Source organism: Mobula hypostoma, chromosome 8 (genome assembly GCF_963921235.1).
Source record: "Mobula hypostoma chromosome 8, sMobHyp1.1, whole genome shotgun sequence".
In the NCBI taxonomy this organism is placed as follows: Eukaryota; Metazoa; Chordata; class Chondrichthyes; order Myliobatiformes; family Myliobatidae; genus Mobula; species Mobula hypostoma.
Genome location: NC_086104.1, coordinates 34,760,662 through 34,781,013, shown reverse-complemented (window position 1 = coordinate 34,781,013; position 20,352 = coordinate 34,760,662). Strand labels below are relative to the sequence as shown.

At 42.9% G+C, this 20,352-nt stretch overlaps 1 protein-coding gene across 1 annotated transcript in view; it reads right to left on the bottom strand.

Moving 5' to 3' along the window:
- The window catches only part of prkcea (protein kinase C, epsilon a), a 658,830-nt gene that overhangs the window by 104,470 nt on the left and 534,008 nt on the right, over positions 1-20,352 (bottom strand). Inside the window, exon 11 of the mRNA XM_063055673.1 lies at positions 17,564-17,718. Coding sequence (XP_062911743.1) covers positions 17,564-17,718 — 155 coding nt within the window. The remainder of the gene's footprint in view (positions 1-17,563; positions 17,719-20,352) is intronic.

Sequence of the window (20,352 nt, the reverse complement as noted above, 5' to 3'; positions counted from 1 at the left end):
ATAGAACTAGGATGGTCTAACCAACTCAACAATAAATTGGCTCATGAGGGAAACAAAATATCTCAGGGAATATCCTGAGGTAAACTGTTCTTATTACCAGGCTATGGGTAAGCCTAGTAATTTCTAAGGTAGGGACATGTTCGGCACAAATTTGTGGACCGAAGAGCCTGTATTGTGCTGTAGGTTTTCCATGTTTCTATGTTTCTAAACTGAGCTATAAAGAAAGGTTCAAGTCTTTAAATTTATTTTTAGTGGTAGACATTTAATGACTGATTAGCCTGAGTAACAAGCTATTTGACAAGGACAATAAATGAGGGACACAAGGATGCACAAACAAATATCACAAAAAGTTTACAACCTATTATAAAGGGCATGGGGAAGAGTGGAGAAGAGATAAAACGGTGTCAGTGAGACAGATAGCACATGCATGATAGAAACATGGAAACAGAAAACCTACAGCACAATACAGGCCTTTCGCCCACGAAGCTGTGCCGAACATGTCCTTACGTAAGAAATTACCTAGGGTTACTCATAGTCCTCTATTTTTCTAAGCTCCATATATCCATCCAGGAGTCTCTTAAAAGACCCAATCATACCACCTCCACCAGCGATGCCAGCAGACTATTCCATGCACTCACCACTCTCTGTGTAAAAAAACTTACCCCTGACATCTCCTCTGTACCTACTTCCAAGCACCTTAAAACTGTGCCCACTCATACTAGCCATTTCAGGCCTGGGAAAAAGCCTCTGACTATCCACACGACCAATGCCTCTCATCATCTTATACACCTCTATCAGGTCACCTCTCATCCTCCGTCGCTCCAAGGAAAAAAGGCTGAGTTCACTCAACCTATTCTCATAAGGCATGCTCACCAATCCAGGAAACATCCATGTAAATCTCCTCTGCACCCTTTCTATGGTTTCCACATCCTTCCTGTAGTGAGGCGACCAGAACTGAGCACAGCACTCCAAGTGGGGTCTGACCAAGGTCCTATATAGCTGCAACATTACCTCTTGGCTCATAAACTCAATCCCACGATTGATGAAGGCCAATGCACCATATGCTTTCTTAACCACAGAGTCAACCTGCACTGCAGCCTTGAGTGTCCTATGGACTCGGACTCCAAGATCCCTCTGAACCTCCACACTGCCAAGAGTCTTGCGATTAGTACTCTATTCTGTCATCATAGTTGACCTACCAAAACGAACCACCTCACACTTATCGGGGTTGAACTCCATCTTCCACTTCTCGGCTTATTTTTGCATCCTATCAATGTCCCACTGTAACCTGTGACAGCCTTCCACACTATCCACAACACCCCCAACCCTTGTGTCATCAGCAAATTTACTAACCCATCCCTCCTACTTCTTCAGTGATCAGTGACAGTACGGTATAAAAGTTGCATAGGTTACAGCAGGACGAGCCATTTCAGGAGCAGTTATTTTCAGAGGGGTTATGAGATCAAAGTACTACTGATGAGATGAATATGTGGGATTTGGTGAGTGTTGGGCTTCAGAAAAGAGAGTAAGGACTGGGTAAGGTTTTTGTTAATAACCCCTTTCTTTCTTTTTAGTAGAAGAGATAGTTGATAAAGGTTAGGAAACTATGGCAGTGGTATGCTCCTTCTGCAGGATGTGGAAGGTCAGGAATATTTCCAACATAGAACATAGAACATAGAATAGTACAGCACAGTACAGGCCCTTCGGACAACAATGTTGTGCCGACCCTCAAACCCTGCCTCCCATATAAGCCCCCACCTTAATTTCCTCCATATACCTGTCTAGTAGTCCCTTAAACTTCACTAGTGTATCTGCCTCCGCCACTGACTCAGGCACTGCATTCCACGCACCAACCACTCTCTGAGTAAAAAACCTTCCTCTAATATCCTCCTTGAACTTCCCATCCCTTACCTTAAAGCCATGTCCTCTTGTATTGAGCAGTGGTGCCCTGGGGAAGAGGCGCTGGATATCCACTCTATCTATTCCTCTTATTATCTTGTACACCTCTATCATGTCTCCTCTCATCCTCCTTCTCTCCAAAGAGTAAAGCCCTAGCTCCCTTAATCTCTGATCGTAATGCATACTTTCTAAACCAGGCAGCATCCTGGTAAATCTCCTCTGTACCCTTTCCAATGCTTCCACATCCTTCCTATAGTGAGGTGACCAGAACTGGACACAGTACTCCAAGTGTGGCCTCACCAGAGTTTTATAGAGCTGCATCATTACATCGCGACTCTTAAACTCTATCCCTCGACTTATGAAAGCTAACACCCCATAAGCTTTCTTAACTACCCTATCCACCTGTGAGGCAACTTTCAGGGATCTGTGGACATGTACCCCGAGATCCCTCTGCTCTTCCACACGACCAAGTATCCTGCCATTTACTTTGTACTCTGCCTTGGAGTTTGTCCTTCCAAAGTGTATCACCTCACACTTCTCTGGGTTGAACTCCATCTGCCATTTCTCAGCCCACTTCTGCATCCTATCAATGTCTCTCTGCAATCTTTGACAATCCTCTACACTATCTACAACACCACCGACCTTTGTGTCGTCTGCAAACTTGCCAACCCACCCTTCTACCCCCACATCCAGGTCGTTAATAAAAATCACGAAAAGTAGAGGTCCCAGAACAGATCCTTGTGGGACACCACTAGTCACAATCCTCCAATCTGAATGTACTCCCTCCACCACCACCCTCTGCCTTCTGCAGGCAAGCCAATTCTGAATCCACCTGACCAAACCTCCCTGGATCCCATGCCTTCTAACCTTCTGAATAAGCCTACTGTGTGGAACCTTGTCAAATGCCTTACTAAAATCCATATAGATCACATCCACTGCACTACCCTCATCTATATGCCTGGTCACCTCCTCAAAGAACTCTATCAGGCTTGTTAGACATGATCTGCCCTTCACAAAGCCATGCTGACTGTCCCTGATCAGACCATGATTCTCTAAATGCCTATAGATCCTATCTCTAAGAATCTTTTCCAACAGCTTTCCCACCACAGACGTAAGGCTCACTGGTCTATAATTACCCAGACTATCCCTACTACCTTTTTTGAACAAGGGAACAATATTCGCCTCCCTCCAATCCTCTGGTACCATTCCCGTGGACAATGAGGACATAAAGATCCTAGCCAGAGGCTCAACAATCTCTTCTCTCGCCTCATGGAGCAGCCTGGGGAATATTCCGCCAGGCCCCGGGGACTTATCTGTCCTAATGTATTTTAACAACTCCAACACCTCCTCTCCCTTAATATCAGCATGCTCCAGAACATCAACCTCATTCATATTGTCCTCACCATCATCAAGTTCCCTCTCATTGGTGAATACCGAAGAGAAGTATTCATTGAGGACCTCGCTCACTTCCACAGCCTTCAGGCACATCTTCCCACCTTTATCTCTAATCGGTCCTACCTTCACTCCTGTCATCCTTTTTTTCTTCACATAATTGAAGAATGCCTTGGGGTTTTCCTTTACCCTACTCGCCAAGGCCTTCTCATGCCCCCTTCTTGCTCTTCTCAGCCCCTTCTTAAGCTCCTTTCTTGCTTCCCTATATTCCTCAATAGACCAATCTGATCCTTGCTTCCTAAACCTCATGTATGCTGCCTTCTTCCTCCTGACTAGTTTTTCCACCTCACTTGTCACCCATGGTTCCTTCACCCTACCATTCTTTATCTTCCTCACCGGGACACATTTATCCCTTACATCCCGCAAGAGATTTCTAAACATTGACCACATGTCCATAGTACATTTCCCTGCAAAAACATCATCCCAATTCACACCCGCAAGTTCTAGCCTTATAGCCTCATAATTTGCCTTTCCCCAACTAAAAATTTTCCTGTCCTCTCTGATTCTATCCTTTTCCATGATAATTATAAAGGCTAGGGAGCGGTGGTCACTGTCCCCCAGATGCTCACCCACTGAGAGATCTGTGACCTGACCCGGTTCATTACCTAGTACTAGATCTAGTATGGCATTCCATACTGTGACAGGAATCCATCCTGGACACACTTAACAAATTCTGCCCCATCTAAACCCTTGGAACTAATCAGGTGCAAATCAATATTAGGGAAGTTAAAGTCACACATGATAACAACCCTGTTATTTTTGCACCTTTCCAAAATCTGCCTCCCAATCTGCTCCTCTATCTCTGCTGCTACCAGGGGGCCTATAGAATACCCCCAGTAGAGTAACTGCTCCCTTCCTGTTCCTGACTTCCACCCATATTGACTCAAAAGAGGATCCTGCTACATACCCACGCTTTCTGTAACTGTAATAGTATCCCTGACCAGTAATGCCACCCCTCTTCCCCTTTTTCCGCCCTCTCTAATCCCTTTTAAAGCACTGAAATCCAGGAATATTGAGAATCCATTCCTGCCCTGGTGCCAGCCAAGTCTCTGTAATGGCCACTACATCATAATTCCATGTATGTATCCAAGCTCTCAGTTCATCACCTTTGTTCCTGATGCTTCTTGCATTGAGGTACACACATTTCAGCCCTTCTACCTTACTGTCTTTACACCGTTTATTCTGCTTCTCTTTCCTCAAAGCCTCTCTGTATGTTAGATCTGGCTTTACTCCATGCACTTCTTTCACTGCTCTATCGCTCTGGGTCCCATCCCCCTCGCAAATTAGTTTTTACCCTCCCGAACCATGCTAGCAAACCTACCTGCAAGGATATTGTTCCCCCTCGAGTTCAGGTGCAACCCATCCAATCTGTATAGGTCCCACCTTCCCCAGAAGAGATCCCAATGATCAAAAAATCTAAAACCCTGCTCCCTGGACCAACTCCTCAGCCACGCATTCAACTGCCATCTACTCCAATTCTTACTATCTCTGTCACGTAGCACTGGCAGCAATCCTGAGAATGTCACCCTTGAGGTCCTGTTCTTCAGCCTTCTGCTTAATTCCAGAAACTCACACTTCAGGACCTCATCCCTCTTCCTGACTATGTCGTTGGTCCCAACATGTATCACGACTTCTGGTTGCATCTCTGGTAAAAACACCTATGGGAATTGTCTCCAGCTGCACCTGCTGTTAGACCTCAAAGAGCAGATGGAGCGAAGTTGGACTCACTACTGAATGTTCAGAATGTAAATAATGCAGGCAATACTACATTTTGTGAGTTGGTCATGTTGCAGGTCCAGAAGAGAGGAGATGGTTGAGCACCAGGATGGACAGACAAGTGGAGCAGGATTCCCTGTGGTCACCCCCCTCTCATATAGCTATACTGTATTGGATACCGGGGAAGAAATGCCCTCTGAGAGGACAGTAGCAGTGGCAGCTAAATTTGTGGCACCATGATTGGTTCTGATGAAGAAGAGGAAAAATTTCAGGTGAGCACCAGGAGTAGAGTGGGTCTATTACTGAGGGGAATTTCTATGGCTGACAAGAAACTCCAGAATGGTATGTTGCCTCCCTGATACCAGAATCAGGGATGTTTTGTATGAGATACAGAACATTCTTACGGGAGAGCAAGAACAGACAAAGGTCCTAGTGCACATAATGAACAACATAGAGGGATATTGGCAATATAAAGTGAAATTAGAGTATTAGGCAGATGGATCTGCCAAATCAGGACCTCTCGGGTTGTCAACTTGAGATTACTCCCTGTGTCGTAAGCCAGTGAGGATAAAATTGGAGGATAGAGCATGGCTTAAGATCTGGTGCAAGACACATTGTTTTAGGTACTGGGATCACTGGCATTGCTTCTGGGTTCGGTGGGACCTGTTCAAGAAATATGGGCTACATCTTCCCTGATGGGGAACAGATATCCTTGTAGGGAGATTTGCTTACACTACTGAGAAGGGTTTAAGTCTGGCACAGTGGGGGGCGGGGGAGAAGCGATGCACCAGGTAGGGAGTTAAACAATGAGGATAAATCAAACAAGTACACTGGGTAAACTGGGCACAGGCAGCGTAGAGAGTACGGATGGGCTGTTAGGCTCAACTGCATTTACTTTAATGCAAGGAGTCTCACAAGTAAACTAGATGATCTTAGAGCATGGATCAGCATTGGTATTGTCCCTTTATTACAATCATGGAAACATGATTGCGTGAAGTAGGATTGGCAATTTAATGTTCTGTGGTATTTGTTTCAGGTGTGACAGAGAGGGATGGAAGAGGAGAGGAGACTACATTGCTGGTTAGGGAGAAAATCACGCTCTGTCCACAATGGCCATTATGAGCTCCCAGGTGCAATATCACTTTAACTCTTTCTGTGTCTCCATCCTGGAAGGATTGTGAAACAAGGTCATATGGGTAAAACATGGGGATGAGAGAGTGGCAATCATTTTTCTGTCATTATATGATAGGTGTCCCAACAGTCAGCAGGAAATCGCAGAGCAGATGTGGAAGCAAATTACAGAAAGTTGTGAGAGCAATAGGGATATAGGCATGTAGTATTCTAACTCCCCAATTTTCACTAGGATTATATTAACATAAGGTGCTTAGATGGGTGAAATTTAAGTGTCCAAAATAGCTTTTTGAGATGATATGTAGATAGTTCAACTTGGAAGGAGACTGCAAAAAAAAAAACGCTGGAGTAACTCAGCAGGTCAGGTAGTAACTGTGGAGGGAAATGAACAATAGACATTTTGGGTCAAAACTCTTTGTCTGGAAGGGGCTGCAGTTGATTACTTCTCAGGAAATGAGATACAGATAGTGGAAGTCAGGGAACATTTCAGAAATCATGACAATTCCGTAAGTTTGTAAGTAGTTATGAAAAGGGATAAGATTAGTCCTTAAGTTAAGGTCATAAACTGGGGGAGAACTGATTTCTTTTGAGCAAGAGAGGACCTGGTGAAAGTAGATGCTTGAGTTCAAGGACAGCATGTTCTGGAAGGGGTTAAAGTGAACAGATGACAAGATTAGGGAACCTTGAATGATGAGGATTACTAAAGGTTTGATCAAGGAACAAAGGAAATAAGCAACAACAAGGGGCAGAGAGGGCCTCAAGATGGCTATGGCTCAAAAGGGGGGAGCCATGGAGTCATAAGTAGCTAGCCATCTGGACACAAGCTGAGGTCTGATCAGCCCCGGCTGGGTCACCTGGAGGAGGTTATTTGATGTTGAAAGACCCGAAACACCCAATGATTCCAGGAACATCACTGAAGATGTGTCCAGAAGCATCAATAGAGGTACGTACACAGTCCATTGCACAGTCCATTGAGAAATACAGAGAGTGAAGGGAAGTACTTTAAAACAAATGAGGAGTGCATAAAGAGCTTATGAAATTCGCAAGGCTAAGGTGAATCAAAAGTTGTTCTAAAAGTAACTAAGAAGAAAGAGAGGAGTTAGGAACCAAAGGATAATAGGTATGTGGAGCCTGGGGATGTGGGCATGGTCCTAAATTAGTATTTCTCCTCTGCATTAATCAAGGAGAAGGATGTGGAAGATATTAAGTTCAGCAAATATCACCTGAAATTCTAGATGATGTAAGTATTAAGAAGGTGGAGGTATAAAAGTGGATAAGTCCCCAGGGCTACGTGAGATCCATCCCAATTTGGTACATAAAGAAGGGAGGAGATTGATGGTGCTCAACCAGAGACTTTTGCACTTACATTGGCCACAGGCAAGGAAACAAAAGATTGAAGGAAAGTGAAGGTTGTCCCTTTAGTTAAGAATGGCAGCAGGGATAAGCCAGGTAACTACAGGCTGGGACAGAGGTAGAGAAATTATTGGAAAAAGTACAAAGGAACAGGATATATAGTATGTACATTTGGAAAGGTAGGAATAGATTAGGAAGTGTCTTAGCAGTAGAGGGGAGGAGCCAGCAATGTTACAAAGGTTGTTTTGCAGGTAGGATGGTACCGATAAGTGGCGACTCTTTGGAGGCAGCTCTGACGGGAATCATCTAATAGTCTTGTTGAGGATTACTACTGCTGAAATCCACAGACACAGCCATGATGTTTAAAAAATCTATTGATCTTCAAAATCAGTGGACCCCAGACTGCAGACTTGGGTCATGAGTGCAGTTCCTCTATAAGAAGTGTGAAACATGGGCTGTTGTGTAGGTATGATTGAAACACAGACCCTTAGATCTCCCACTCCTGGCTATCCTGTTGGTGAATATACAGTCTTTGGAAAATACAACGGAAGGCTTCAGAGTAAGATTGTAGTATCAGAGGAATATCAAGGACTGCTGCATAATTTGCTTCACAGAATCATGACTCACCTGGCCATTTCAAACGCAGCACTACAGCTTGATGGCTTCACCATCCGCGGAAAAGACAGGACAGTTGACTCTTTTAAAGGTAGCAAAGTTAGAATATGTTTCATGCTACAATTTGCCGATTGCTACAATAGATTTATAGTGGATGCAATCTCACTTGTTCTCCACTTGGCATTGGATCACTTGGACGGAAGTAATACTTATGTCACTCTGCTGTTTATTGACTACAGCTCTGCATTCAATACTATCACACCCTCAGTTCTAATCAACAAGCTCCAAACCCTGGGCTTCTGTACCTCCCTCTGCAACTGCACTTCCTCACCAGGAGACCACAGTCAATGCAGATCAAAAATAACATCCTCCCCCCCCCCCACTGACAATCAACAATGGTGCACCTCAATGATGCGTGCTTACCCCACTACTCTACTCTCTCTACACTCACGATTGTGCGGCTAGGCACAGCTCAAACACCATCTATAAGTTTGCTGACGACACAACTATTTTGGCAGAAGGATCTCTAAGGATCTATCCTGGGCCCAACATATTGATGCAATTACAAAGAAGACATGACAACAGCTATATTTCATCAGGTGTTTGAGGAGAATTGGTATATTACCAAAGACACTTGCAAATTTCTACAGATATACCATTGAGAGCATTCCAATTGGTTGCATCACCATCTGGTATGGAGGGATGACTGCATAGGACTGGAAAAGGCTGCAGAAAGGTGTAAACTCTGTCAGTTCCATCATGCATACTAGCCACCCCAGGACTGAGGACACCTTTGAAACCTTTCCTGCCTATCAACTCCCTGCTTCCCCTCCCCCACCCCGTTATCTTTCCTCTTACTGGTATTTCACCTGGAACCTACCAGCCTTCTCCTTCCCACCCTTCCCCCACCTTCTTTATAGGGCCTCTGCCCCTTCCCCCTACAGTCCTGACGAAGGGTTCCGGCCCGAAACGTTGACTGATCGTTTCCACGGATGCTGCCTGACCTGCTGAGTTCCTCCAGCGTGTTGTGAGTGTTGCTTTGACCCCAGCATCTGTAGAGTATTTTGTGTTTAGAATCCATCATTAAGGACCTCGAACATCCAGGCCATGCCTCTTCTCAATGCTGGCATCAGGGAGGAGGTACAAGAACCTAAAGACACAAACTCAATGTTTCAGGAACAGCGTCTTCCCCTCCACCATCAGGTTACCGAAAGGACAGTAAATCCATGGACACTATCTTACCAATCTTCCCCTCTTTTTGCACTACTTACTTGATCTAATTTTTGATACTTCTTGTAATTTATTGATTTTATTATTATTACTGCAATGTACTGCTGCCACAAAGCAACAGATTTCACGACATATGCCAAAGATATTAAACCTGCTTTCTGATTCTGATGAAAAACTCATCATGGTGCACAGATGTGGCAGTTCTGTCTTAATCCTGTTCACCCGACCTGGAACTCCTTGTGGTCGTGTCATCCATTTTATCTGCTGAGGGAGTCTTCTGTCATCATCCTGGTACATTCCACCTTTGGCCAATGTCAGGTGGAGCTAGGCACCATGATCAGCAGTCAGAAAACAATGTGGTCTCACGTCTTCCCAATCATTGTGGGGGATTTCAACCAGGCTAACTTGAAGACGTCTCTGAACAACTACCACCAACATATCATCTGTTGAACCAGGTGCCGAAACACTTGACTACTGTTATACCACCATCAAGAACGCTTACCTTGCCATCTCACACCTGTACGTGGGAAGTCCGATCACCTGGCTGTACTTCTATTCCTAGCATACAGATAGAAGATTAGTATCCAAACTAGAAGATGTGGATGAACCAGGAGATTTGTTGTCTGCTGTGGGTTAGATCTGTGATATTCATTTCCAGTGATCCAGAACTAAACAAAAAGTCCAGGTACAAACTATGGAAGGCTATTTTAAGAGTGAAAAAACAATTCCAATTGAAGTAAGAGATGGAATCGGATGTATGCCAACTCAGGCAGAGTTTGCAGGCCATTACTTCCTACAAGGGAAAACCTAACATCATGAATGGCTGTGATGCTTCACCCCCAGATGAGCTCAGCACCTTTTATGCAGCTTTGAAAGGAAGAACAAAATAATATCTAGTGACCCTGTGATCTCTGTCTTTGGAGGCCAATGCCAGAACATCTTTTGAGAGGATGAACCCTTCCAAGGCATCAGGCCCTGATGGTATTCCTGGTATGGCACTGAAAACCTGTGTCAACCAACTGGAGTGAATGCTCAAGGACATCTCCAATCTCTCACTACTGCATTCAGAGGATCCATCCTGCTTCAAAAGGTCTTAACCCATTGTTCTATTTGCTCTACGCCAGTGAATATTTGGCTAGGTACAGCTCAAAGAATATCGATAAATTCGATGATGACATAAATATTGTTGGCAAAACTTCAAATGTGAATGAGGAGGCTTACAGAAGTGAGGTATATCAGCTGGTTGAGTCATGTTGCAACAACAACCTTGCACTGAACATCAATAAAACCAAGAAATTGATTCTAGACTTCAGGAAGTGGAAGTCCAGGGAACTCACACAAGTCCTCATTGAGGGATCAGCAGTGGAAAGAGTGAGCAGTTTCAATTTCCTAGGTATGGAGGGGCAATTGCACAGGACTGAAAGAAGCTGCAGAGTGTTGTAAATCTAGTCAGCTCTGCCTTGGGTACTAGCCTACAAAGTACCCAGGACATCTTCAGGGAGTGGTGTTTCAGAAAGGCAGCGTCCATTATTAAAGACCTCCAGCACCCAGGGGATGCCCTTTTCTCACTGTTACCATCAGGTAGGAGATAAAAAAGCCTGAAGGCACACACTCAGCGATTCAGGAACAGCTTCTTCCCCTCTGCCATCCCATTCCTAAATGGACTTTGAATTGCTGGACACTACCTCACTCTTCTTTGAATATATAGTATTTCTGTTTTTGCACATTTTTTAACCTATTCAATATATGTAATTGATTTCTTGCTTGCTTATTCTTTATTTTTTCTCTGCTAGATTATGTATTGTATTGAACGGCTGCTGCTAAATTAACAAATTTCACGTCACATACCGCTGATAATAAAGGTAATTCTGATTCTGATTTGGTATAAAAAGAAAACAACCTCTAGTGAAGTGGCCCTTTTTGGGAGTAGCCATAACTTAGCTGTGAGTGGTGAGAGGAGGCTAAGCAGTTGTATAGCTAAAGGCAGATAAGGTATTTCTTAGAATTACTCCTCCTAGTAAAGTAGCTGTGATGGCAGTTTGTGGGAGTGACATGCTCCTCCTGCAGATGTTGAACATCAGGGAGACGATCAGTGTCCCTGATAACTTTACCCAAAAAGTGCACCCAGCTGCTGCTCATGGCTGACTTCATTATGGAACTGGAACTAGAGTTGGACGTACTTTGGATTGTCTGGGATGCGGAGATAATGGATACCTAGGAAGAGGTAACCAAAGTCGTTGACGAAAGGCAAGGTCATACACTTTGTGTATACAGACTTCAGCAAAGCATTTGACAAGGCCCCACGTGTTAGGCTAGTCGAAAAGAAGCACATGATAAATTGGCTAACTGGATGCAAAGTTTGCTTGATCTTGGGAAACCAGGGTAAGTAATGGAATGATGCTTTACTTATTGGAAATATGTATCACAGGAATTGGTGTTAGGTCCTTTACTGTGTGTGATATATTGTAATGATTTAGAATAAAGGGTGGAGGAGTGATTAATGAGTTTGCAGTTGATATTGAAATTAGGTGCTTATGAATAGTGAGGAATGCAATCTCAGGCTACAGCAGGAAATAGGTCAGCTGAAAAACTGGGCGGAGTGCTAGCAGATGAAATTTAATCCAATCTATGAGGTAATGTATTTTGGGAAGTTAAACAGAGGTAGGGTACAAAGGAATGTTGCTACACAGAGAGACCTTGGGATCCAAGTTTATAATTCCCTGAAAATGGCAACACAGTTAGATAGGATGGTGAAGAAGGCAGATGGTATTCCTGCCTCCATAGGTCTGGCAGAGAATGTTAGAGATGAGACAACTATATTTAAAACTTATTAGCTACACTTGGGGTATTGTGTGCAGTTCCTGTTGCCACACAACAGAAAGGACATGTTTGTGCTGGTGAGTGTGCAGGATATATTCACCAGATATTGTCTCAATTGGAGGACTTGTAACTATGGAAAAATATTTGATAGGCTGGGCTTGTTTTTCTTGGAGCGAAAGAGGCTGAGGAATAACCTGATAAAAGTATATCAGCTTTTAAGAGGCACAAATAGGGTAGACTTTTTTTTCTATGGTAGAGAGCATCAAACCTTGAGAGAATAGTATTAAGGTGAGTGGTAGAGGTAAAGGGGATTTACACAGAGAATCTAGAACAGAGAGATGGTGGAATCAAATACAATTAGAAACTTTAAGAGGCATTTGGACAGCACTTAAATAGGCAGGGTATAGAATGAAGCACGTGGCTAAGTGGTTAAGGCATTGGACTAGCTACCTGAAGGTCGTGAGTTCGAGCCCCAGCCAAGGGAACATGTTGTGTCTTTGAGCAAGGCACTTAATCGCACATTGTTCTGCGACGACACTGGTGCCAAGCTGTATGGGTCCTAATGCTATTCCCTTGGTGTCATGGAGAGGGGACAACTGCTGGTCTTACATACAACCCTGCCCAGGCCTGCGCCCTGGAGAGTGAAGACTTTCCAGGCACAGATCCATGGCAATACTAACGGATGCCTTAAGAATGAAGCAGGCATATGATGCCAGTATATACATCCAAAATGGATGGCATGGTCCTGGTGGGCCAAGGGGCCTGTTTCTGTACTGTTTGACTTTTCCTCAAGTTTAATTACAATGAGAAGGAGAAGACTCCAGATTAAAATCAGAGTTGGGAGTCAAGGAACCTGTAATGTTGGCCAGATTGAGACAGTGTGACCCAAGTCCTTGGTGGACATCATCCAATGGGACATGACTGCCTTTTTGGTAAAGTTAGGACAGCCGCGAAATGTACAGGTAAGTGGCAGAATCTGGGGCAGGGTGTTGATGGGAATGTGGAGAGATTAAAATGCAGTAATGTTTTATTTTTATTGTAAACAAGTCCCTGATAGATGGACTGGACTCAGTGTGCTGAAGGGCCTGTTTCTAAGCTGTATGATTCACCCATCTTACCCTATCCTCTCACACGTTATGAATGAATTACTCTATTATTTAATTATTCCAATAGACGTTACAGTAGTCAGAATAACCTATAGACCCTTACCATTAACTGAGGGGTCCATGAACCCTAGGTCAGGAACCCCTACTATAGAGTAATTAAGTCAGCTACCTTCACTGAAAATGAGTTTGAGGCAAAGACTACCCTTGGCAAGAATGTAATACAGTTTATCCCTGAATGCTCACTACTAATCATGGGGGGACAAGTAATTTTATAAGTTTGAGGACATGCATCTTTGCACCTTTGAACTCCAGATTTAATCTATCCCATATATAAAGGCATCCGTTAGTCTTGCGAGACCATGGATCTGCGCCTGGAAAGTCTTCACTCTCCAGGGCGCAGGCCTGGGCAAGGTTGTATGGAAGAACGGCAGTTGCCCATGCTGCGTCTCCCCTCTCCACGACACTGATGTTGTCCAAGGGAAGGGCATTAGGACCCATACAGCTTGGCTCCAGTGTCGTCGCAGAGCGCTGTGTGATTAAGTGCCTTGCTCAAAGACACAACATGCTACCTTGGCTGGGGCTCGAACTTACGACCTTCAGGTCGCTAGTCGAATGCCTTAACCACTTGGCCATGTGCCCACATATAGATTATGGGATAATCTATCCCATAAATCATCCCAACCACAATCTATCCAAGTGCTACCATCCAGGAAACGGTATCGCAGCATAAAAGCTAGGACCAACAGGCCCCGGGATAGCTTTTTCTACCAGGCCATCAGACTGATGAACTCATGCTGATTTGGGTGTACTCTATATTACATTGACTGTTCTACTTATTGTAAATTACTATGATTGCACATGGCACATTTAGATGGAGACTTAACATTTTTACTCCTCATGTATGTGAAGGATATAAGAAATAAAGTCAATTCAATTAGTGGAAATACTATTCTGCACACCATCTATAAAATGTAATGAAACTAAATAGTATATGATGGAATAAAGGAGGGAGAATTCTTGTTAAATTCCACAGTTTTGAGTCCATATTCTTATAAGAAAATACCTATTGTTCAAAATTTAATCCCAATTTCTATTTAACAGATACAAATAAAGAGTTCGATATTTAAAAGTTGGTTCAATATCATTGGAGTGCCCAATTTACACAACTACATCTAAAACTGTTAAACATGGAGGTGATTTGTAAATCTCTTATATTTTTACAGTCATCATGCACATAATATGTATACACACCTTGCAGAACTACAAAGAATGTTATTTTGGTCATGCCAAACAACTAAACAAGTTAGAACAAACTTTTTCTCTTCAGTACATACTTACATTAATGACTTCACTTTCACATATAAATATTGTAAGGGGCTTCATTGGAGGTTGAATGAAACAAGGCAGGGAGTGGGAGATAATTAATGGAAATCGTGACAACAGATGAATTCCCATTTATAAAGGTGAGGAGGGGTAAGGAAGATACAAGTGTTCCAGAGAAAAGGGATAGTTGCTTGGATTTAGAATTTACATAGAACATAGAATAGTACAGCACAGTACAGACCCTTCGGCCCACAATGTTGTGCCGACCCTCAAACCCTGCCTCCCATATAAGCCCCCACCTTAGATTCCTCCATATACCAGTCTAGTAGTCTCTTAAACTTCACTAGTGTATCTGCCTCCACCACTGACTCAGGCAGTGCATTCCACGCACCAACCACTCTCTGAGTAAAAAACCTTCCTCTAATATCCCCCTTGAACTTCCCACCCCTTACCTTAAAGCCATGTCCTCTTGTATTGAGCAGTGGTGCCCTGGGGAAGAGGCGCTGGCTATCCACCAACCTTTGTGTCGTCTGCAAACTTGCCAACCCACCCTTCTACCCCCACATCCAGGTCGTTAATAAAAATCACAAAAAGTAGAGGTCCCAGAACAGATCCTTGTGGGACACCACTAGTCACAATCCTCCAATATGAATGTACTCCCTCCACCACCACCCTCTGCCTTCTGCAGGCAAGCCAATTCTGAATCCACCTGGCCAAACTTCCCTGGATCCCATGCCTTCTAACTTTCTGAATAAGCCTACCGTGTGGAACCTTGTCAAATGCTTACTAAAATCCATATAGATCACATCCACTGCACTACCTTCATCTATATGCCTGGTCACCTCCTCAAAGAACTCTATCAGGCTTGTTAGACACGATCTGCCCTTCACAAAGCCATGCTGACTGTCCCTGATCAGACCATGATTCTCTAAATGCCTATAGATCCTATCTCTGAGAATCTTTTCCAACAGCTTTCCCACCACAGACGTAAGGCTCACTGGTCTATAATTACCCAGACTATCCCTACTACCTTTTTTGAACAAGGGAACAACATTCGCCTCCCTCCAATCCTCCGGTACCATTCCTGTGGACAACGAGGACATAAAGATCCTAGCCAGAGGGTCAGCAATCTCTTCTCTCGCCTCGTGGAGCAGCCTGGGGAATATTCCGTCAGGCCCCGGGGACTTATCTGTCCTAATGTATTTTAACAACTTCAACACCTCCTCTCCCTTAATATCAACATGCTCCAGAACATCAACCTCACTCATATTGTCCTCACCATCATCAAGTTCCCTCTCATTGGTGAATACCGAAGAGAAGTATTCATTGAGGATGTCGCTCACTTCCACAGCCTCCACGCACATCTTCCCACCTTTATCTCTAATCGGTCCTACCTTCACTCCTGTCATCCTTTTTTTCTTCACATAATTGAAGAAATGAGGGAACTCTGACTTGACTTCAATTGGAAAACACAGAAAATACATAATCCTTGAGGAGGACTGGAAGACATTTTAGGCTAAAAATGGAGTAATATCATGGGGAGATTCAAAACAGAAGATTAATATTTATTCATCAGCATTTTTTGATAAAACTTGTGGAGCAGATGCATTGTTATAATTCAAATGCCTCATTGTTATTAAATGTGGCACAAATATTTTAATTTTATGAAAATTGTAGAGCTAGATTAAGGCTTGCTCATATGATAAAGGAAGTACCAAGAATACAAGTGAATCACTTCTGCTTGAAATAGATCAGTGCTCTGAGTCGTCTCATTGTGTTTTGAGTTTATGTGTGTACACTCAGTGTGAAACTCACCAAAACTGGTACGACTTTTAAGTTTCTGTTCATGAGTTACCAACATCCCTTTCACCTTTTGCCCCAGGGTTAACAGAAGGTCAGTTCAATCCTGCAATATGAAATGTTACTGTACTTCGTTATGAATTAATAGTGTTCAGAGAAAATTGATCTTATTGTTTGTCACATATTCTGTGGGGTCAGGCAGCAATGGATTTGATTGCAAGCCAGAACAAGGTTGTAGACCTCAGTGAATGAGTGAAGTGATCCTGGATGCATGATTGCTAAGATGATTAGAATAGCACTGGGGCAAATAGATGTGGAACGAATGGCCTCTGTGAAGCAGCAATGATATTAATAATGGTACAAAAACGGACTTTCCCTCAGCAGACATTGAGAAAATAGTTTAGAAAATTTTTCCCCGAAACTTGCCCTCACCTTGAAAAATAATTTTTGACCTAGTTTATTCTTGTGTACATGGAATTTTACAATGACTTTTTAAAAATCTTGTATTGTGAGTTGAGCTTACTTTGGAGGTAAAACATGGAATTTTGGCAGAATACTGTGGCTTACATAGCAGTTTTTCTGACTTCACTGGCAGCCACATCCTGTCAATGACTCACACTGTGCTCTCAACTACGGAGAAACACATGGAAGAAACAAGTATCCTGTGACTGTTATCCCTATTCAACCAACAAGAGGACAACTCAAGTAAACAAAAGAAATGGCACAACAGTTTTTTTGGAGAATAGGGAGAGGGAGGGAGGGGGTAGTGGGCAGTGGGAAATGAAAGGCCCTTTAGAAGTCTGAACTGGATTGATGGAGAAAGTAAAGGTATTGTATCATTCAGTTGGCAGATTAGCAGAGGGTCAAGCACAGCCAAACATTTTGTAAAAGCTCTAAGTGAATCAGAATAAAAGTCTGGCATCATATCTGACTACAGCTTCTGGTGCTATTCAAACATAAACCTTCTGAATGACAAGCTTAAGGAAAACAGCACAGCCACATGTCTCAACAAGAAGGAAAGCAGAGGCATCACGCTTCAACCCAAACTTGTTGCTAAGATATGAACACATTCTGGTCAAATTAACCATGAACCCCAGCTGTTCAGTTTCGGCAAGTACCTGTAGATGACGCCATTTTGGTGAAGGAACATCAGCGCTGAAGTGACCTCTGCTGCATAAAACCTTGATCGAGCTTCATCAAACTTGCGGGAACGTTGGATCTGAAACATTAAATCGCCTCCATTTACGTATTCCATGACGAAAAAAAGGCGATCCTAAATGAAGGGGAAAAGAGTATTTTCTGTTAAAATTCTTAAAGCACTACAAGTGATTGCTCTGTGTATAACTTCACCTACCCCAATACTGAACTGATTTCACAACCTATGGATTCACTTTCAAGGATTCTACAACTCTGAAATAACAGTTATTATTATTATTATTATTTTGAATTCTCTTTTTTGTAATTTGCACAACTTGTCTTTTGCACATTGGTTGTTTGTTGTGTGGAGATTTTCATTGATTCTATTGTCTTTCTTTGTACTTACTGGGAATGCCTGCAAGAAAATATGTACTTTGATAATAAATTTACTTTAATCTCTGAGAACTAAACACTTGTGGAGAAGAATCAATTCATTGCTGACAAAAGAAAAATAAAGTTCAAAAGCACACCAGTGTGAACCACCATACCAAGTAGCATTGATTCTTCAATCTTTTCAGAGTCACTGTTTCATAAAATTGAGTCAATCTAAAGGACTTCACAGTTTATCAGGATGGATACAAATCCTATCAGAGTTTTCCCACCTTATTTTACTCTACCAAAAGCTGATAGGATTCTGATCAGTGATTATTTAAATTTTTATCTTTCATGAGACATGGTTAATGAACGACCACATTTGATTGCTCTCCCCAAAACCTGCTTCAGAAAATATTGGTGGTCAGCCAAAGACTTACCTCTGAAACCACTCTCTTCAAATTACAGTCTTTTAAATAATTTACTTGCCTGTAAATTCATCAGCATCTACAGAGGCACGTTAATCATTTTGCTGCCTAGGCACCAAAGTTTGGTTCAGATATTGGGTGCTATCTGTGTGTGTGCGTTGACATACTCCCTGTGACTCCGTTTCTGCTAGTTTCTCCAATTTTCTACCAATATATGAAAGGTGAGCTGGTAGGCTAACTGGCTACCCAGAATTACCCCTTCGTCTCAATAAGTGAGAAAAGAAAAAGGGCTGATTGTACATTTGAGCGCGAATAAATATCCAGGGCCAGTGAAGGGAACCTTGGTTTTCAACAGATATTGAAGCCCTGGTTAAGAGAAAAAATGAGTGCATAGCAGGTATAGGCAAGTAGGAATAAATGAGGGCTTATGGAGTACGAGAAATGCAAGAGAACACTTAAGAAAGAAATCAGGAAGGCTAAAAGAAGGCATAAAGTTGTCTTTGCAGATAAGGTGAAGAAGAATCCTAAAGGATTCTACAAGTAAGTTAAGAGCAAAATGATTGCAAGGGACAAAATTAGTCTTCTGGAAGACCAGAATGGTAATCCATGTGTTGAGCCAAAACAGATGGCGGGAGATGTTAAATGCATTCTTTGCATCTTTATTTAGTCAGGGTATGGATACAGAGTCTATAGATGTGTGGCAAAGCAGCATCAGCTTCATGGACCCTGTACAGAATTACAGAAGAGGAGGTGTTTGCTACCCTGAGACAAATCAGGGTCAATAAATCTCCAGGGCCTGACAGAGTGATCCCTGGGATCCTACGGGAAGTAAGTGCAGAAATTGCCGGGCCCTAGCAGAAATATTTATGACATCCTTAGTGACACAAGAAGTACCAGAGGATTGGAGGATAGTCAGTGTTGTTCTGCTGTTTAAAAAGGGCTCTAAACAGAAACCAGGAAGTTGTATGCCAGTGAGTCTAACATCAGTTGTGAGAAAGTTATTGGAAGGTATTCTAAGGGACCAGTTATATAAGTAGACATGAACTGATAAAGGATTTTTAACATGTCTTCATGCATGGTAGGTCATGTCTAACAAATCTTAGAGTTTTTTGAGGAAGTTACCAGGAAACTGGATGAGGGCAAGGCAGTGGATGTTGTCTATTTGGATTTTAGTAAGACATTTGATAAGGTCCTGCATGGACGGTGGTCAAGAAGGTTCAGTCACTCGGCATTCTGGATGAAGTAGTGAATTGGATTAAACATAGGCTTTGTGGGAGAAGCCAGAGAGTGGTAGTAGAGGGTTGCCTCTCTGACTGGAGGCCTGTGACTAGTGGGTGTGCACAGGGGTTGGTGCTCGGTCCTAAGTTGTTTGTCATCTATTATCAATGGTCTGGATAGTAATTTGGTTAACTGGATCAGCAAATTTGTGGATGACACCAACATTAGGGGTGCAGTGGACAGTGAGGAAGTCTATCATGGCTTGCAGAGAGATCTGCATCGGCTGGAAAAATGGACAGAAAAATGGCAGATGGAATTTAATGCAGTCGAGTACTTACACTACAGTAGGACCAACCAGGATAGGTCTTACACAGTGGATGGTTGGAGTATAGTAGAACAAAGGGGTCTGGGAATACAGGTACATAATTCATTGAAGGTTGTGTCACAGGTAGATAGGGTCAGAAAGAACACTTTTGGCACATTGGCCTTCATAAATTAACGTACTAAGTACCGAAGATGGGATATTATGTTGAAGTTGTATAAGACATTGGTGAAGCCTTACTTGGAGTATTTCCACCGAGATTGGGTGGGACTACAACCAGAGGTCATGGCTTAATGGTGAAAGGTGGGAAGTTTAAGTGGAACATGAGGTGAAAATTCTTCACTCAGAGGGTCGTGAGAGTGTGGAATGAGCTGCCAGTATAAGTGGTCCATGCAAGCTCAGTTTCAACATTTAGGAGAAGTTTGGATAA